General features: G+C 36.6%; 1 protein-coding gene across 4 annotated transcripts in view; it reads right to left on the reverse strand.

Annotated features, from left to right (window-relative positions):
- The window catches only part of LOC117411120 (kelch-like protein 29), a 151,667-nt gene that overhangs the window by 21,684 nt on the left and 112,367 nt on the right, over positions 1-17,616 (reverse strand). For all 4 annotated transcript variants that reach the window (XM_034921645.2, XM_059025710.1, XM_059025712.1 and 1 more), the window contains 3 exons: positions 10,251-10,389; positions 1,966-2,162; positions 349-608 (listed from right to left, as the gene is read on the reverse strand). In XM_034921645.2, the coding sequence (XP_034777536.2) occupies positions 349-608; positions 1,966-2,162; positions 10,251-10,389 (596 nt within the window). The remainder of the gene's footprint in view (positions 1-348; positions 609-1,965; positions 2,163-10,250; positions 10,390-17,616) is intronic.

The following is a 17,616-nucleotide window of genomic DNA, read 5'->3' on the forward strand; positions in this document are numbered from 1 at the left end:
TCACATTTGTGGCTGCATGCAAGACACACTGTATCCATTTGTATTAACCATTTGTCCACCTGCCTCCTACAAATCTATTCTACTCCAAGCAAGCTACAGGAAATGTCCTAACTACATTATTAGGCAGTGGGTGCCCAGGAAACAGGGTCAGAGTTTGGCTACACACTGTACAAATGCACTCAACAAAATTACTTTCAGCGGCATTCAGAATCTAACAAACATTTTAAACTTTTAAGACGTGTCACTTCCATCTCCAGAAATGTTAATATCAACCAAATGTTTTCTTTTTCTTCTATCTAAAGACCCTTCCCAAAGTTGTGCACAGTGCATCACATAAAACTGCCTCACCTGAACTCTGTTTACAGGATCTTTCTTAATCCATTTTATCACTGTTTCATACACCAGCTCCTCTGCTTTGGTGTTGAGGCTGTCATTTGACATGTAGCTGATGAAATCCTCCTTGGAGATACCGAGGATCTCTTCCTGGCTTGCGACTTCGGGAAAGTTCTGCAGGGCAAAGGCTTTGGCCATGTTGTGCAGTTCAGTGCACTGCATCGCCTCGGCCATGGCTAACACTCCCAGGCAGTTACTGGCAGTCAACTGTTTTTCTGAAAGAAAAGGACGACAGCACATAGTTCTGTTGGAACACAGAAAGCAGGGCAGTATAAGCGTTCTATTAAGTGCTCCCTTGTTATTTCACAATAAGATAAATTCACAAATTCAGTTGATTTCATGGTTAGGTCATGTTGACAGTAAATTGCCCAAGTGCTACAGTGTACTTTACTGTGCAAGGACCCTTCACAAATTCACTGCGTTCAATATTTCTATTTTAATTTGAATTTATTGTGCAAGTCAGTTAGCAAAACAATGTGGGGGATTCTAGTCCCAACCAGGTACTACAGTTGAACCAAAACGATCATTCAAACTCACTGGATGAATTGTTCTCTTTAGAAAACAGATCTATCTAGGATAGGGCACATCTGGGATTTTAGCAGCTGCATTGATTTTATTGTTTATATTATCAAAGTGTACATATTCTGGTTCCAAGTTTGATTAGTGTGACATATTGCGATCCAATCTTAGTTTATGCATTTTTTAAATGTGGTAGCTGTTTTGTGCAGACATCCCAGAACAGACATACCTAAGGCTACTGTTTTCAAATCTCATTCAGACTGGTTTGGCAGCTTTGGTTCACAGAGCGTATGGAATGTCTGAAATCTATTAAGTAATGAAAACAGCATAACTGTGGTCACTAGTATGGAACCCAAAAGGAAATCTCAAATAATGTTAGTTCTTTTCAGCATTTATCCGCACATTGTCAATCATTTTCTGAATACTGCCCAGCATAATACCACTTCACAATAATGACTTACCCAGATTTGTTCCCCTTATTGCTTAGGTTTATCTTAAGGATTCAAGGACAGCCCAGGTATGCCAATCATTCTAATCATCTTCTGGTACTTAACACATTAGGTTTGCAAGAAAAACAGCTGCTAGGTTTAGAATGTGTAACTAATTAAGGTTACAAGCATGCAGTAAGATCCTAAGCAACAAGTTACAGCAATGCAATATATCATACATTATACATTACCGTATTATTATTATTATGGGAAACAGTATCTGGTTATTAAAAAAAAAAAAAATGATAATGAATCCACAAATCTTTAAGATTATTAAAAATCTATTCATCACTGACATGTTCAACATGGATACATTTGTTTTTGACACAAATGTATTTAAAGATGTATTAATCACTTTTAGTGCAGCCTGTCATAAGCAGAAATCTTCACTCTATATCATTTTTTGGTGGTTTAAAGTGAGAATGTCAACTAAGCTGATCCAGGTTCCTATATGTAAGTATCCATTTTAATTGACTATTATTTTTTTACCAGTATTATTATATGCCATTATATGTACCAAACAAATAAAGCAAGAGAGGATTTTTGATCCCAATCACGAACATACCTAAGAAAGACACACAGACTTTGCAGAAAGTATTGAACTGAAATTTGTTGGCTGCTTCCAGCAGAGTTTTGGCGTTGGCCGAGTCTATGATCAGGGAGCCTGTGTAAACAAACTCCAGCAGAAGTTCCAGAACGTCAGCGTCTATGTTGGCCATGGTCAGCTCTAACTTCTCACCGTTCCGACTCTCACTGGACGACCTATCAACAGCAGACACACGGTTAGAGGGACATGCGCTCTCGTTGACAGATTTTATTCCATATGCAAGAGCAAAGAAAAATAATTGTCTTTATGATTTTTCTTCGTATTATGGACTAAAATTGTATTATTTATTTAGACTGCATCTGAAAGAGAAGGTTCTCTAAAGCACAGCATACGAAATCCACTTACTGCTATTGTGCAGTGTCATGCAAAAAAACCAAAAAAAAACAGAGAAAGAAAGGTTGCAAATAATAATGAATGAGCCAACATTAATGAAAGGAAAATGGGAGTAGCTTTTTAAAGGGGACACAATACCTTTTTGAAGATTATGAGCTCTCAAGAGGAATATCAAGGTTTTCATGTCTACGGTTTTTAAATCTGGACATAAATACTTTGGCTACTAGTAATGCCGCGTGTTATCTAATCTAATGTAATCATCAATACTGCCACTCAGTCAATTTAAAATGCAATTTTGAAGAGACTGAATTCCACCGATTATGTAGTCACATTTCTTTCAAATGAATCACAGTGATGAAAATAAATCTACAAATGCCCTAACATAAGTGACATTTCTAGAAGAAGTGCACCAAGTCACCTGAAGACCAGCTGCCTCTAAAGCAGTATAACACATTATGGATAATATTACTGGTAACCTTTGTTAATAATTTGGCTGTAAACAAAGAATGATTTGATCTTATAGCCAGTATTATAATCTAAATATATTTTATAACGCAATGTTGTTATCTTGATTCTCCTCTTAGATTGAAGTGATTTGGTACAGTAATTAGGTTTTCAAAAAGTAGTGTCCCCTTCTCAGCATATATTAGAAAGCCCTTAATGGTATTGCTTTGTAAACTGAATACAGACAGGATAGACAGACAAAATGGTTAGAGCAGAGAGGGGGAAGAGAATTAATTCTGCCACAGGAAGCCAGCAGCCATCCTTCAGGAGTTCCATGACTGTGGCCTAGGCTCTCTTAAACTGAGAGCTCCCTGAATAAAACACACCAGCTGCAAACATCACCATTGCCTGCATTTGAACCGAGACATTAGTTATTGCTCAGACTGATAAAGAAGGAACAGATACAGTACTGATGATGGTGAGTTTCTTGTGGGTGTCTGTAAAAGCAAAAATGTTACGCCTGAAAAACAAACTGAGAGTTTATTATTAATCGTAATATTCGTAAATTGTGATAACAAGAAAGGTAAGCCGGTGTTTAGTAAGTAAGCTCAAACAAGAATCACTATTCCCATTCAGGGTGAAACCAAGCAAACAGTAGCGAATCAATTGTTGTCTTTCTTATAGCTATATATATTTTTCCATACACCACTGTTCTAATTTGACTGACAAAAACAGGTAGAATCAAAAGATTCAGCCAAATTAATAATTAAACAAAATTACAAAAATGTACAAGACAATCTCTCTTTTAAGGATAATTGATAAGCACACTTCTCATCTTGAAACATATAAAATGCCTTTTATATCCATGTGCAAAAAGACAAAATCCTATAGTTAGAGATGCTGGTTGGGTCCATTTGACCAGTTGGAATATGAATCTGATAATCTGTAGACGCATCCAGTCATTAGCCCAAAACCACTAGGCTGCCTAGAACATTAAAGAAAGGCCTGAAAGATACTGCTAAAAAGGATATAAAGGGGTTATTTTGTAGTAAATACACGAAGAAGTCAGATGATTACTGCAAATGCTCAAATTAAGTTTAGCTTAAATGTATACTTTTAAATCTGCATTCTCTTAATATTCAACTTCATACAAGTAAAATACAGTATAGTATATTACGTGTGCAATGTATGCTTGTGGCTGTGTCTGCTTTAAATCACTATGTGCCATATTTACAAACTATTCTAGCAAATGTTACTTATGAAAAAAGTATTCGTCCAATTGTGATGGGGAAGCATATTAGTGTTGCACAGGCTCACTTTACCTATGGGTTCCTTTGCAATCAGCCTTTTTGTTAATTTTAAGTGAATGTGGAAAATAATGATCTTGGCAGAAGCAACAATGAACTAAAGAAATAACGCAGAACACTGATTGTGATTATATGAGGATATTATATGATAGACACTTTAGGTTATAAAGTTTTATTTTAAATATTGACTGTCAGATGAAGAGCTATAATGTCCATACATTAAGTGGCACTGCATGTTTACATCCAGAGGGCAAAATTAAATTGCCAGATTCGATAGGGGTATACAAAAGTAGGTTAAGGAATTTAGACAATAACATTCGACATTACAGAAAACAATGTCATATAATCCAATTTAACTCACTCATATGCTCACATTCATTGGCAAGAAATATATAGAGCAACTAATTATATATATATATATATATATATATATATATATATATATATATATATATATATATATATATATATATATATATATATATATAAACACACAATCTACAAGAAAATAAAATGGGGAACTGACATTATCTTACCTGCTCTTATTCCTCAGAACTACGGGTATACATGTGCAATTCTTAATATTGTTACAGCAGGATAATGCAAAACCAGTATCTAGACAACTCTATGGGACAACTCAAAGCTGCTCTTCAGTTCCAGATGCCTGCCATTGGCATACAGTATGCAACGCACAGCAAAAGTGTCTTTATATTAGTAAGGGCAATCACCATCTGCTGTGTATTGCAAGCAAAAACTTGAGCTAAAGAGTCAGAACAATAGCTGATCTAGCCTGTTACATGTAGCTATAGCTGGCAACTACAACTGAAAAGCAGCTCCTGAACTCAGGTCAAAGTTTATTAAGAAATATTCAGAATAATTGCAGACATAAAAAAGCTAAGGAGAAGAAGTCTACCTGCTCTTAAAACAAGCTACAGTAATGAATTGCACACACTGGGATTGCATTAAAGAGTCATGGAGGGTGTTTGGTGCCTCACTGGTGTACACACATTCTTTCAATAAATAGACTGAATGGAACAAAATACAGGTTGGGTATGGTTCTGATTTCAATGAATGTTTCTTTGTATTTTGGCACAGTTGTGTAATGTTATCAAGCGCATGGCACAAACTGTAGCCCATGTGTTCATCTGTTTCCATCACAGAAACAGAACTTGGAATTTTCAAACACTGGCAACATTGTACAAAGTACAGTACCTTTGATTTTATGTTAAACTGAAAAAAAAATGTTTCCTCCTGGTTCATGTCAATGCTAAATAGCATTTAGCAATTTCATGAGCCATTAAAATAAAAATTGGCTTAACCATGCATTGTAAGACATAAGTATGCCTAAGCCTCAATGCTTTGGTAATACATTATGATTTAAGGGAATATAGCAATTGCACAATTTGATCAGGGTGTTGCAAAGAATGGGGACCACGTGCACTAAAGGCAATAGTCACAGTTTGTTCAGGTGGCTGTTTCTACAGGTTTTACAGTCGTTTGGAGTCTAATATTTGAAAATCACGAAGAAAAAAAAACAAAAAACATTTTAGTAAGTTAAAGGGTTAAATATGTAAACTGTAATATTTTGTCAGCCTAATTCCGAGGAGTAATTTAATCCTGAAACAAAAATGATTAAGACCGAATGACTTAAGATCTCATGAAATAACTTAAGTACTGTAGCTTCCTGTATAATGTAATCTGTTTACAGCAGATGACAGTGAGCGAGACACAAGTAGTAGGGGGTCCAAGACAATATTAGAAGCAAACCTCTGCTGGTTCAGAGTATCCAGCAGCTGGATTATTCAAGGGAATGTTTATCAAGGGCCTCTGGCATGGAAGAGGCTTGAGGCTTAAGACTTTGTGGGGGGCAAGCACAAGAGTCAGCTGCACTAAATGTAGTTGTAGTTACACAGTGGTTGCAATCTGTTAAGTTTCCTTTACACTACTTATTAAAACTCCTTGTACAGTAGCGTCACACAATGACGGCTTTTGTAAATCAGACACACCAGCCTGCTTTCAGAACTGCTGACGGCTCAATGAAGCATCGTGAACAAGAGATACAGTATCTGTCTGCTGCGATATCGGTGCTGTTACTAGTTATCTTTTTATTACAGGTTTGTTGGGGAAATTACAGAAGTATATATATATATATATATATATATATATATATATATATATATATATATATACACACACATTTAAAACAATTGAAAATGAAAAGTACTGTTTTTAGAAACTTTACCCTTAAAGTTATAGTTTTTGTTTGGGCATGTGACATGTTGCATGTTGGCATACTCTCAATCTTGCTGTGAACAGCAGAACGTAACTAAATGCTAATTTACATTTAGCTTAGCGGGAGCAACTTCATGTTTATTGGGAGATAAGAGAAAAAAAGAAAAAACAGAAAATCTTTGCTATAAGAGAAAAAAAGAAAAAAAAAAGAACAGAAAATCTTTGCTTTTTTTTTTTTAAGGCTAAATAATATATTTTCAGTGCTGGTTTTAAAGCTAGAGGGAATCCAAGACCACTTACTGAATTAACACATCATATGCTGCTACTGACCAAGGAAAAAATTAAAACAGACCGCATCAGATCCAATACTAACATAAGAATTAGATAATTTTTCTGTTAAAAGGCAAGATCATAAATAAGATTAGATTAAATACAATATTTTTCTCTTTAACTGCGATTGGTGTTTGCTTCCGAGACAGACAGTACCTGCATGACAGGGTCCTGTTTGAAGAGAACAGATGGCTTCTTCTCACTACTGTAATTAGCAATCTCATTGTTTTCCTTTGTTTTTCAGAGGCACAGTAAATGTTGCCTCTCTGAGCTACCCTGTCAGATCAATATGACTAATCGTAACGATTATAAGCTTATAAAATAAAACAAAGAAACTGAGCTGATTATCGGGCCAAGTGATGTGAGGCAAAACATCCCTGGCCTTGGAGTGCTTACTTTAAATCACATTAGAAACAGCACACACACACACACACGGATCAAGGAAATGAATATAGCGCACAGATACACATATTCTTCAGCTATTTGGTTATTTTACTATTTTTTTAAATCAACATATTACTGCAAATTGAGTCTTTAAGTTTACCTGAATTTACTATCGTTAACTCCATTACGCCACTTACAAACGTAGCAGCAAAGACTATTTAACAAACCTGTAAAGAACTACGATTCTATCATATGATGTGTCATGTTTCCAAAAAATGTTGACATGCTTACTTAAGCCTGTTATTTCTTCCGAATTAATTTATTTTCACTATACTTCATTTGAAAACTAAAGCATCAAGGACTGAAACTTGCAAGATGGTTCAAGAAGGTTCACATTTAAATATACTTTCACAGCTGGACTTCAGGAGAGCAACATTTTTTATACGACTTTTTTTTAATTGCAACCTTTTCAATTGATCCTCATGCCTCCCATTGATTCACAGAGGAATTGGTTGACAGACCCTAGCATGCAGGACAGAATGAGGTTACAGGCCCTCAACATGCAGCAACCAATCTTGTTCGATCCAGGCATGTAGGTGCACCCTTGGTGGGCCAAGTGTGATATTGCTGCAGGCCTAAATCGCAGAGAGACTTTGCATTTATTCAATGTGAGCTCCTGATCCACATTTACTATTGCTTGGCAGTTATACGGTTCATTTTTTTTGCTCACTCTAAATATATGCTCAACATCTGTAATCAGTTTCCAGGAGCCGACAGCTGGACTTAAACTACATAACACCAACACTTGGCCAAATATAGCAATGTGAATTATATTGCTCTCCCTGAGGACTGCAGGGCTAAACAGCTTATTAAGGCAACGTCAAGACTATTTATCACAGGAGCTGTAAGAACGAGCAGTGATATCATTGAAGGAAACAATGGATTTTAATGTAGTGCACTTGGTCTTTTCCAACTGAACGTAGCCAACAATGACTTCAACAGAAATAATAACTTTTGTTTTGATACGTTAAAACCAATTTCAATCTTCTATTCGCTAAATATTTGATCAAAGAGAACATTTCTTCTGCATGTCAAATGTGTCTTCTACAGAACTAAGCTACTGGTGAATTTCATTTGACTGTTTTTCCTGTCATAAATATTAACAATATAGGATATACTTCATAGGATAGGCTAACAATGGCCTGATTAGAAAACAAGGGACCAACATAACACAAAAATTGTTCTAAAAGAGGGTCTTACCTGCTATTCCAAGGCGATAAAGACAAAGAATATTTGATTTGCTGCCTGATTTGGGAACAGCTAGAACAGTGGAATAACTGATGCAATAAGATAAAAAGAAATGTTCATGTATTTTGTCATCTGAGACAAGTGGCACAAGGAAGAACTAGATGGTGGGATATAAAAACCCCTGACAGTTGACCTCCTCATTAAATAAGGTGCATTCCAGGCACCACAACTATTTGAATATGACATACTAAGTAGGACACTTTTACTGAAATCATTCTGAGTAGAATTGTGGTTTCAATAATAACAGGTTGCTATTTAATAATACCTTTTCATCTGACTACTTGCACTAATGATAAGGGCCTCATCACTGGGAAATTAACTGAACTCCCAACCCTGTTTTTCAAAAAAGAGAATCATTCTTAAAAAAAAAACAAAAAAAAAACTTTGGCCTTTTTTTATGACCAAATTGTAATTTGTTTTGGGATGTTTTGAGGTGAACATTTTTTGTTTTTAGAAAGAAAAGAAAAAAACAACAACAACAACAACTCAGTAATATCTAACAGCTGTCTGTTACAGAGTTACACAGTATGAAAAGCAATTATAAAATGTATGGTTTTCCACTGTACTACCTCTAGCTCTGGCACCCAAGCCTAAATCCAGAAGAAAGGTCTCAAGAAACATACATTACAGTTGGTTCAGCAGTTGCTGTGAATTGTGCTGAAAACCACTCAGCTTGTGTTCCTGTTCTAAGTGACATCCTGTGGACAAAATGCATTTAGACACAGGTTAGTTTGGATACAGGCAGGCAAGTGGGGGGACATCTTTGAACTGTGGTCAATGCTCAAGTCCTGTTCAGAAATAGACTGCAAGGAAAATGGTCTTGTTGTGTTTCATAAGCTAACGAACAGAAAGACAAAAAAAAAAAACTGAAAACAGAATAACTGCATGCTACAGAATAAGGTTGTAATGATATGAAGCAAGAAAAAAAAATCAGTTAGTACTTTTGTTTTAATCTAATAGGCAGTACACGATATAAAGAATATTGATGTGATCTAAAGGGTTTTTCTTATGCCATCGGGGGACTACAAACAAACAAACAAAAAGATACATATTCTCATTTGTTAATTATAAATGTAATGGGGGAGGGAAATTATTTAAACAAACAAACAAACAAACAAACAAACAAACAAGAAAAACATTGGGAACTGCAAAGAATGAAAAATCTGAGTTAAAACTCAACACTGAATAGTGTCCTGAAGAAATACAGGCAGAATAACATATTATATGACCTGCAATGCTATGAATCCATTAGTGCACATCAAAGTACAATAGCTACTTTTTGCATGTACTCTTTTCCAATGTTAACACTTTCCCGTTTACTAGTTTTGATGTTGCAGTGTAGCAACTTAAATGAACCTGCAACAGTAAGCTCTACAAAACAGACTGTAAAGCAACTTCTGTCTTGGAACTTTAATCAGCCTTTATTACAACAGTTACAGGTTGGGGAAAGTGTTAAATGCGGACAAGAAACATTTCCTTTAAACCTAATATTCAATTATAAATAAATAAATAAATAAATAAATAAATAAATAAATATATATATTAGCCTCCCTATCGCTTTTGACACAGAATCCTATAGTAATACAAGAAAATGTGAACAAAAATTTGCAAAATACGAGTGTCTCAAGTCTCCTACTGTATGTACTGTACATAGATCCCCAGTCATGGAACATCTCTTCAGCAAGTATGGAAACCCATTAACTTATTCTACGGAGGTGAAAAGGTAAGACAAGGGTGGATTTGTTCCATTTAGAAATGCATTCATTTGAGTGGTAGAAGGGATGGCTACTGGCTCTGTGACAGGAGACTCAGTCTTCACACACCTGCAAAAGAGGGGGGGAGAAAGCGACACAAATGCGCCCTACGAAAGAACAGACCAGATCAACAGCTGGGAGGAAGGCAAACCTTTTAACCAGGTCCTTGAAATACAAACTGCAGGAAGCTAGAACATTTTGGTGGACTTCAAACTCTTTGCCTTCAACAATAATTTTCAGGTCTGTAAACTCTTTCGCTCTGCGCTGCTGGTTCAGCTCCTTCAACATTTCTGTAGAACAGAAAAGACAGACATTGCCACGTTCCGATCAAGAGATTTTTTTTTTATTTTTAATGAAAGATAAAAAAAACACACACACACACACACACACACACACACACACACCTCCCACATCAACAACTGCATTGTATCTTATTACATGACATAAGCAGGCTCAGTATTTGATTAACATAACATAAAAGAAAAGAAAGTTACGGACTAAATGCAAGCAACAAACAATAGAAACAAAACTGGAATCAACACGTTTCATAATTAAAGCAAACAAATAAAATAAAAAAAATCCTAAAAGGTGGAAGAGGAGAAAAAAAACCCATAACATTGTGAAACCAGGAAAAATAAGACACACACACACCCCCACAGTAAGATTAAGACTTAACAGCATTCAATACTTTTGTTCAGACACTAAGTAACAGGATATTTTTGCCATAGCTGTTAAATATACTTGGCCTTTGCAGGTGTTATGTAGGAGGCAATAAAATAGAGTATGCAAAAGATAAACAGAAGAGAAATTACACAACCTGAAAAAACAAGGTTACATGGGCAACTTATCTAAAAAAAAATTTAACTTAACTGCTGGACTATAATTTAGTAAAAAAAAACAAAAAAAACAAACATGAACATAATTTAAGTTTTTTTTTTTTTTTTTAACATCATGTAATCAAAGAAGCTGCAAACTGATATCTCAGAAGTCTACCGGAAATCCTAATAGTAGTACAATATTTAATGTTGAATTTCAAAATGCCACATTTTTTAATTGTTGTTAGTGAGTTTTTCGTGAAGTACTGTAAAGCCATAAATGTTTGCGAGCCTTTTATTATGCGTTTTTCACGTATGAAAAAAAAAAAAAAACACAAATATTTCTGGTACGAATATCACATTTCACTAACAATACATACTTTGTAAATTGCAACAGGTCGCCAACATTTCTTAGAGCAAAAAAGGTTTTATGGGAGTGATTCGCCAGGTAATTTGGTCGCAAATAATTATGGCTTTACAGTATCTGGGAAAACTATAAAGCGGTATGCAATTCAATATGTTAATGAAAGACTATTCAGCAGGTTTCATTTGACTTTATGAATTAGTCAGTTCTACAGGGTGATGCAAAACCTTTTGCCATAGCTGTAGGCTTGGGGATAAGAAAACAAAATCAAATGTGGTCTCTAGAATCAAAAGTTAAAACATAACATCTGAGTGAGAGGCCTCCCGTCAGGAGATCAACAAGTTCTTACAAATGTCTCAGCTCTCTCTACATGATATCTCCCAAAGAATGCTTATTGGCACTATTGTTAGTGTGAGTTTAAGAGTATTAACTGTTTTTGTAGTTGTTGTTATGTATACATACATATTTTGTGTTACAGCAAAGAGAGTGACATTCAGATAACTGCTGCAAAATGGAAGCTCACCACTGGTGAACAAGATACTTACTCAGCTTAGTTCATATTAGACAAGTGGACAATCTTAACTTGTCTTAGGGTAACCGCTAACCAGAGGTGTTTTTTTTTTTTTGCCATGTTTGTTGGGAGTTTTTAATCCTCATTTCTTTATTAGAAAACAGGAATAAATGCAAACTCTCAACATGATACTGTATAATACCCACAGTTTTCAGCCACAGTATTTCCCTGATATTGTGCAGAATGTTGTCTTCAAGATGTACAGTATGTAGACATTTGTTTTTAAACTGACACTGAAGTTCCATGATGCACTGCAATAAGAAACAATTCAGAATGAATAAGCTGCAAGGAATCCCCACACATCTTGATGTATAAACATTATCAACAAAGCAGTAAAATATTGCTCTAGCAGTAAAGGAAAGGCAAGTTCACTGAAAAACAGGAGACTAATCTAATATACTCTTGTGGATCTACGCATATTATCCATTTTTCAGTATAGAATATTTAGGACTGAAAGAGTTAACAACCAAAATAATGAGAATTCATTTGACTTCCTGCTTGTATCTGTGCAGTACTGCAGGTTGTACCAATATCCATCTCTCTGCCAGCCAGCCTAATATAAATCATTCCCAGTGGCAGCTAGGCTTGTGATTAGTTATGCAGCCGCGGTGAATGTTATTGTAAGCATAAGAAAAGTATCTCATGTGGTAGCATTATTTTGTTTTTAATTTATTTATTTATACAGGAATTTAACCCATTGAGACCTAGATCTCATTTACAAGGGGTTCCTGTCAACAAACAGGACCCCCTTGTAAATAACATTGTACCCAAACAAAATACGCCTAGTTTATGTAAAGACTGAGCAGAAGTAAACTGGTAAATGTAAATCACCATAAATTAAAGACAGGGAGAATAGTAGTAGTCACCAATTTTGATCTGCTAGACTGAGAAAAGGAATCCTAATTTAGGTCTTCCCTTTGAAATCAGTTTGTTAATATGATGATTAAGTGTAAGATGCTCATCAATCCATATGTCTAGGTATTTATAATAAAGAACTTTCTTTATTATCTCACCTTTCAGTCCAATATGGATTTTTATACTGCTTTCTATTGAACAGAATAACAGACAGGCATCTTAGACACATTACGTAACAATCTATCATGTTTCTTTTTTTGTACAATGTCAAATGCAGTCTGCAGATCCCTTTCGACCTCCTGTATGGAGTGTCCTGCCAAATACGAATAGAATCATCAGCATAGAGATGCATGCTAGTATTAGTATCATCCAAGTTAGTTCCTAGATCATTAATATAGAGAGTCAAATGCCTTGGTGTTCACCTTTAAAGTTTGCCTACCATATTGCACTGATGCCTGCAATTCTTAGAAGTGTTCAAAACAGCAAAAACAGTGACATGAAATGTATAGCTGTTTGTAAATAATGTTTTCCCTGTACACTTATGTCTGCTTGATAGAAGCAAATGATTAGCTCAGAAGCTAATTATTCTGTACTAAAGTGGGTCAATGTTCTCCTGAGAACAAGAGATCATTAGACCTCGCAGTGAATTAGTACGAGCCCTTCTTCCCAAGGCTGAGGAGGCGGAAACAGCATCTACCAGGGCGCCCCAGGGAACATTCCCCACCCCATTCCCCCTAGTCTGTTGACAGGGAAGGTAAAGATCTACCAGGTAAAATAATCCTATAATTCATTGATTTAATGCAAAAACATTTACACATTGTATTTGAAATACATGCTTGTGGTATAAACAGAATACAGAATGACAGTTTGTGGTATACGTTTTTATTCCCCTTTATGAGAATGGTTTATTTGGACATTCACCCCTTATCGGGGCTCATGAATTACTGGGACGTCCTCCTGCGGTGAATAACAACCCTCCCTCTCTCCTGACTTTTAAAAAAACTGTGAATGTAGACTTTCACATGATTTGTTTGGCTCTTGTAATGCTGAAATTTGCATATCCTGAGCACACATAATTCCATAGCTACTGTTTTTTCTCACCTTAATTCGAAAGCTATGCATTATGCTTGCAGGCCTGAATCATTTTAGAATATAAAGTCATTGATGGCAAGTTAACTTACTATAGTCTTAAAACCAGTGCTTTCCCTTTGTAACAGCCACAACTGTGAAACAAGAGTATAAAGGGGCAGCGTAAATTCCCCAATTCTCGAATATAAATTACTGTTGCGCAACCTATTCTTACTTTGCTACAACCAAATACTTATCTTGACAACAACGGGGGTGCAGGGCAAGCATCCTAAGACTAGATTTATATGTGATAAGGACTTTTTTTTTTTTTTTTAATACAGACATTATTCAATCACAAAAAAAGAATTTCAACAGGAATTATTATTTATGTATTTAGCAGACACCTTTATCCAAGGAATAAAAAATAAAAAAACAGATACATTTTGTAGTTGAAATTAAGAAATGTATATGCAGGTTCAAAGTTAGGATGCAGGATGTGTGCGTGCACTAACCTTCCAAACACCTGGAGCAAACTCAAGCTAGTTTTCCACATGGTGAAAGTAGCCTAGTGCATAAACTACTCGTGGTGTCAGTGTGGCTATTTAGTTCTCTTGCCCTACAGAGGGGTCTGCACTCATAATTATGCACAGCTGATCCTTGTGTTGAAGTAAAACTGATACAGCAGCACTTATGCAGAAACACAAGAGGATGTAGGATTATGTCGAAACAGGAGAGTATAGTATAGTTAAATAGAGGGGTCCGCTCCATGTATAATTTGTGTCACTGTAAAGCCCCAAATCGAATCTCACACACCAGTGGTGCCAGCTGCAAGTTGTAGCAAACAATTCACACTAAATCCAGACACAGGCAATTGCTTGAGTTAATTTCCAATATCTCAGTAATGCCAACCTAAATCCCCTTAGTCTTATGAAAATCAGAACTAGGTTCCAAAGATGTCACTTGCTTGCCCATGGGACACTAAGAGCATGTAAGGACACAGAGAAGGTCTTTAAAAATCTGTAAAAGCAAGGCTTTGTTTGGGCATCAGTGGAGACAGCTTTGGAAGTACCCTGAGAAGGTCTTTATCGTTTCCTAGTGTAGGTGAAACCACAGCTGGCTAGCTCAAACCAGTGGTTACCTGGGCAGTGTAAATGAATTAAGTTGCTTTTCTTCAGTGGTTACCTGTAAATTGTGCATACCGTACAATTATCAAAACTTTTAATAATGTAATAACTGCATTAAACAATGCCGACATTGCCATGTATCCACAGTACTGTCCTGGCCTGCATCTTGGCGGCGCCGTTATCCTGGTCTGACACCACGTGTGGCAAGATAGCTTGGGTGGATGACGTCAGACCACAAATTAAACCATAACAGGAAAGTACTGCTGTGCGGTGCGAGACACAAACACGCTTGTTTCTTTATTAAATAAAAAGGTTGAACATAAACACAAATCACTGACACAAAGCAAAAGGCATGATGACAAAAACAAACAAACAAGTATTGTGCTGGTTTATAACCAGCACGTGTAACAATTGTTCATATTTACTTTTACTCCTCCTCACGACTCACGTTCCGCCTCTGAACACACCAACCCCTTTCTCACCCGTTATCACCCTATTTATACACCTGTGGCTGGAGCCTTAATCATGTACTCAATTCACGGCTCCAGCCACATTCCCATATGTTTTTACAGGAAGGATTTGAACTACCTCCCTGTCACCACTATTCCACATACACCTCCCCCGTGATACATAACCCAAACCATACAAAATAAATAAAAAATACACCCAAGGGCGGGGGTACCCATCACAGGGGTACAGAAGTATTTTGAAATGAATCTCTGAATATTGGAACACAACTTCTTATATTATATTGCCCGGTAATAACCAACATTATGATGGCCAGAAATAAGTCACACCTAACAGAGCTAATATAAACATTTTAAATAAATAAAAGTAATCATACTTTAAGAAAAACAAAAGCATTCACATTTAGATGGGGATTTAGGAACCATTGGTCTGTTTGGTGTGAATGGACATGCACCCTGTTTAGAGACACTGTGTACATTTCAAACGGCACCTGCTATGCACTTACTGACACAAAAATAAAAATGCAGATTATGGATAACCCAGCATTTTTAAACACTGGATTATGAGGAAAGGCAGGGGTTTGAGCAAGTGTTCACAAAACATGTTGACATGACAACTGTGATAGAGAGAGAAAGGATCAATGTTGTAAATCTCCCTCCCGATCGGAAAGGACGCTGTGTAAGGGAAGTGGTATGCTGCCTCCTACATGGACTGCCTTGATGGTAGGTGACCATATAAGGCGGAGTGCGTAGTTGCAAGTGCTCGGAATGACTCTATTGCAATCAGTTGCGGGGCGGCCCTCTATTGGAGAAACCATGGCGACGGGTTGATTGCAGGGAGGAGTTTTGTGAGTACAAAGGGGAAGCAGCTACGTCAGTACCTCCCCTTGCGCTGAAAAAGTGAGCGACCAGCCAGAGTTCGTTGTTATTTTGTTACGTGTTGTTTTGTTGTGTGTTTCAAAGGAGGAGTAGGAGCGAGGGGCTGCAGCCACAGTGCCAGCCCAGATCACCAGAGCACTACCTTCCCTTCACCAACACCAGCACATCCCCCCGGTGGATTAAGGAGCACACTTTTGTGCACAGGACGCTAGGGGTTATTGTGGATACTTTCTGTTCGTTTGTTTTGTTTTGTTTTGTTTGGCCTGCAAGCCAGCCGTGTTCCCCCCGATACCATAGTTGGTAGAGGGGTGGTTTTCTTTTTTATTTAAATAATACACGGACATTATTGGGACATATTGTTTTGGGACTGTTTATTTATTCACCACACCACTCGCTTACATCACACAACCTATAAGAATTGACAGAGAACATATTTAATGCTATATCTGTTGCACCTTAAACCCACTGAAATGTATTCTTCTAACATCTTGCGGATCTTGGAAAGCAGTGTGGAGTAGTGGTTAGGGCTCTGGACTCTTGACCGGAGGGTCGTGGGTTCAATCCCAGATGGGGAACACTGCTGCTGTACCCTTGAGCAAGGTACTTTACCTAGATTGCTCCAGTAAAAAACCCACCTCTATAACTGGGTAATTATGTGTAAAAAATAATGTAATTGTATGTAAAAAATAATGTGATATCTTGTTACAATTGTAAGTTGCCCTGGATAAGGGTGTCTGCTAAGAAATAAATAATAATCTCTCAATATGCCCTTACATAACTTACTTTAGGGTGACATTTGAACTCTTCAAGAAGATTTGTTTAATTTTTTTTATAAGCAGACCAGGGTCCATTGCAAGTAAAGCAGTTATGCTGTTATCTATTCAGAACCCCCATTTCAATGAGATTCTGGTGATGTTGAAATGGCGCTGAGCTTTACAATGCATACCAAGAATGTTACTCTTGTGCTTATTGCGCTCTGCCAGTCATAAAATATATCTGATTATCAATGGGCAGTCATGTATTGCAGTGTGGTGGAACAGTTTGTGCTCCATTGCAACAAAGCTGCTTATATTAAACTAGAAATCCTATAAAAACATATTGCTTCCCCCTTGGTATTCTGAAAAAAAGGTACCACCATGCAAGAAAACAAGATTACCATTGGCTATTGTAGGTGTTATATGTGTGTATACGTAATTAAATGTGTTCTAATGCAGAGGTGGTATAGAGGTGCAGTGAGAATGACATACAAGCCAGTAGGTGTTCACCAACACTTTAACATGGTAAAACCAAGAGTCTTACTATATCTGTTACACTCTGTGACCATAAGCAAAGGTATTTGAACTGTAAATCTCCCTCCCAACTAGAAAAGACGCT

The sequence above is a fragment of the Acipenser ruthenus genome, chromosome 6 (assembly GCF_902713425.1).
Source record: "Acipenser ruthenus chromosome 6, fAciRut3.2 maternal haplotype, whole genome shotgun sequence".
Taxonomy (NCBI): Eukaryota; Metazoa; Chordata; class Actinopteri; order Acipenseriformes; family Acipenseridae; genus Acipenser; species Acipenser ruthenus.